The 2,766-nt window shown below is 30.7% G+C and overlaps 1 protein-coding gene across 1 annotated transcript; it reads left to right on the top strand.

The window, feature by feature from the left end:
• Nucleotides 1-311: 311 nt before the first annotated feature.
• On the top strand, nucleotides 312-1,828 carry LOC122507551 (putative nuclease HARBI1). The gene is made up of 2 exons (XM_043620336.1): nucleotides 312-442; nucleotides 1,003-1,828. Exons 1-2 carry the CDS (start codon nucleotides 312-314, stop codon nucleotides 1,826-1,828), a joined length of 957 nt encoding a protein of 318 aa, XP_043476271.1.
• Nucleotides 1,829-2,766: the final 938 nt, after the last annotated feature.

Raw genomic sequence — 2,766 nt, forward strand, 5'->3', positions numbered from 1 at the left:
ATCCATTCGGAAATACTCGGTCCCAATCTATTCGCATCCCGAAAATTATGATTTGCAGCCAAACAATTGTAACTTAAAATTTCTGGTATCCAGAGGTAAATTTTTCGATATATAATTAATTTTCATTTAGTGAAGAATGTGAAAATCTTTATGTAAATAAAAATAAGGGTTGCAACAAATATAAAAGACAAGAAACTTGTAAAACTTTTTAAATATTTCAAATCATTTTCATGATTGAAAAAGTTTGTTAAAACCTTGCTGCATAATATTCATCTTTTATAGATTTTAAAGAACACTTTCGTATGACCCGGATGACTTTCGCAAATCTAATTGAAACAATTGGTCCCTTACTAATTAGAAAAGATGGTGGACCAAGTGTTTTGTGTCCGGAAAAGCAACTTTGCATTGCTCTATGGACATACTGCAATCAAGAAGTTTATAGGTACAGTTTTTCTGCATCTTACAATTACACTCGATTCTTGTTATAACGAATCTCGTTACAACATTCTCTCGTTATAACGAACATTAAAACTCTCGATACAACAACAGAAAAAGCACGAACGAATTTAAGAATTTAATTTAACCAAAATTTTAATTAACTCAAAAAAAAAACGACAAAATTAATCGACTCTTATCTTTATTTAACCTAAAGAATCTAGTGATCCGATTATTATTAAAAATACTTACTTTTTCTTTAAACTGATTCCATAATTCAAAAACTTTTAATATAAATAAACATACTTTACGAAAAATTTTGCACGTATTTGACGTTTGAATAGAACGTGAAGTAGGATCCTCTCCTTCCGTGGTAATATCGAGATTTTGAAGTCCCGAGATCGTCGTTATAACGAGAATCGAGTGTATTCACGAATATCAACTTATGGGTATGTTATTCAGTGGTCACGTGTTTCCATAGTAAAGCATATAGAACACGTGACTACTGAATAACATGACCTTATATATTAATATATAAAAAAACAATCAACTGACTTTCTGTTATAGATCGATAGCTGATCGTTTTGGTGTTTGTAAAGACACTGCATGGAACTGCATGCTTAGTGTGAGTAAGGTTTTAAACACAGTGTCTGGAGATTACATAAGATGGCCTGCAGCTGAAAATTTTAATCAAACGATTAACAAATTTTTGAATGTTGGCCCATTTCCAAATGTTTTAGCAGCAGTGGATGGTTGTCATGTGGAAATTAGTGCTCCTTGCACTAATGCCGCAAGTTACATAAACCGTAAAGGTTACCATTCCCTCCTCTTGCAAGGAATGTGCGACAGCCAGGGAAAGTTTGTTGATGTTTTTGCTGGTGTCTGTGGTAGCGTACACGACAACCGCCTTTTCGAAATGAGCCCCATGGGTCAGCAGCTCATCACAGCACCAGAAAATGTCTGTCCCCTTGACATGCATATTATTGGAGATGCTGCATACAAACTACATCCATTTTTAATGGTCCCATTCAAGGACAATGGGCATTTAACGGAAGATCAAATTAATTTTAATAAGTGTCTCTCTCGAACTAGAATGGTTATTGAGCGAGCCTTCGGATTACTAAAAGGACGATTCAGAAGATTGTTGTATCTTTACTTGCAAAATGTAGCATATGGGTCACTAATAATCATTGCGTGTTGTGTGCTTCACAATATTTGTCTCGATTTGGACGACGATGTAAATGATGAAATTTTAAATAACATTGACGAACAAAGAGCTCAAAACATTGTCAATGACTTACATGATCAAGATGATGTCTATAATGCGACTGCCCTTCAAAAGAGAAGAAATATAGTGAATATGCTCATGCAAGAGGAGATTAGAAATCAATAATATTGTAACTTTAAAGGGGCCACCGTAAGACTTTTAAAAACCAAAAATTTGAAATTTTTTAGTCTATCGAAGAATAAAAACTTTAGAGAGCGAGTGAAGATTTTAATATAATGTTCATTAACAAATAGCTTTATTTATTTTTACGAAAAGCAATGTTACTCAATTTACATTTAAACGCTAAAGTTAGTCAGGGTGTCAACTGAGAAATAATTATAAAATTCCAGGACATTTCAAGGACTTTTCCAGAACAAATTGCTTATTTTTCAAAGACATAAAATTGTATTATAATAAATTAAATACAATTTTTTTTAAGAAATTGTACATCTATAAAATATAATTTATTCAAAGTAATTTTTTTATTTTCACGACTAATTATTTAATGGTCTAGTTAAGTTAAAAATATAGAAGCAAAAGAAATAAAATTGAAGGACAAAAGTTTTAATTCTTAAAATTTCCAGGACTTTCAGAACAATTTTTGGAATTCCATGACCAGTAGACACCCTATTAGTTTTATTTTAATCAGAACTTATTTTATTCGAAGGAGAATGGTAATATTCTTTAAAAATTGTATTTTTTTAAACATACAAACAAAAATTTTTGTTGTTAAGTGCCTCTTACTAAATTTATAATTTATATTTTCCACGAAAAAATTAGCATGCTTCTTTATGTGTTGACAATTTTTGTGTCCATATGTTACATATTTGTTATTACGATGGTGTGATTTAAGAATTGAACAGATAAAATAAAGAAACCAATAAACTTAAAAGAAGTTCCATTTAGAAGTTCCATTCCATTTTTTTATCTTCCTAATCCTCTTTTTATAATTTTTTGGGCTCTTACTGTTTTCGTTACTTTATTTCTTCCTTTTTTTGTCGTTTTTAAAAGCCGGGTTGCAATTTTCTTTATGATTTTGTTCTTTAATTTTCTGATTCCTTTTT

Source organism: Leptopilina heterotoma, unplaced genomic scaffold, assembly GCF_015476425.1.
Source record: "Leptopilina heterotoma isolate Lh14 unplaced genomic scaffold, ASM1547642v1 Lhet_472, whole genome shotgun sequence".
NCBI lineage: Eukaryota > Metazoa > Arthropoda > Insecta > Hymenoptera > Figitidae > Leptopilina > Leptopilina heterotoma.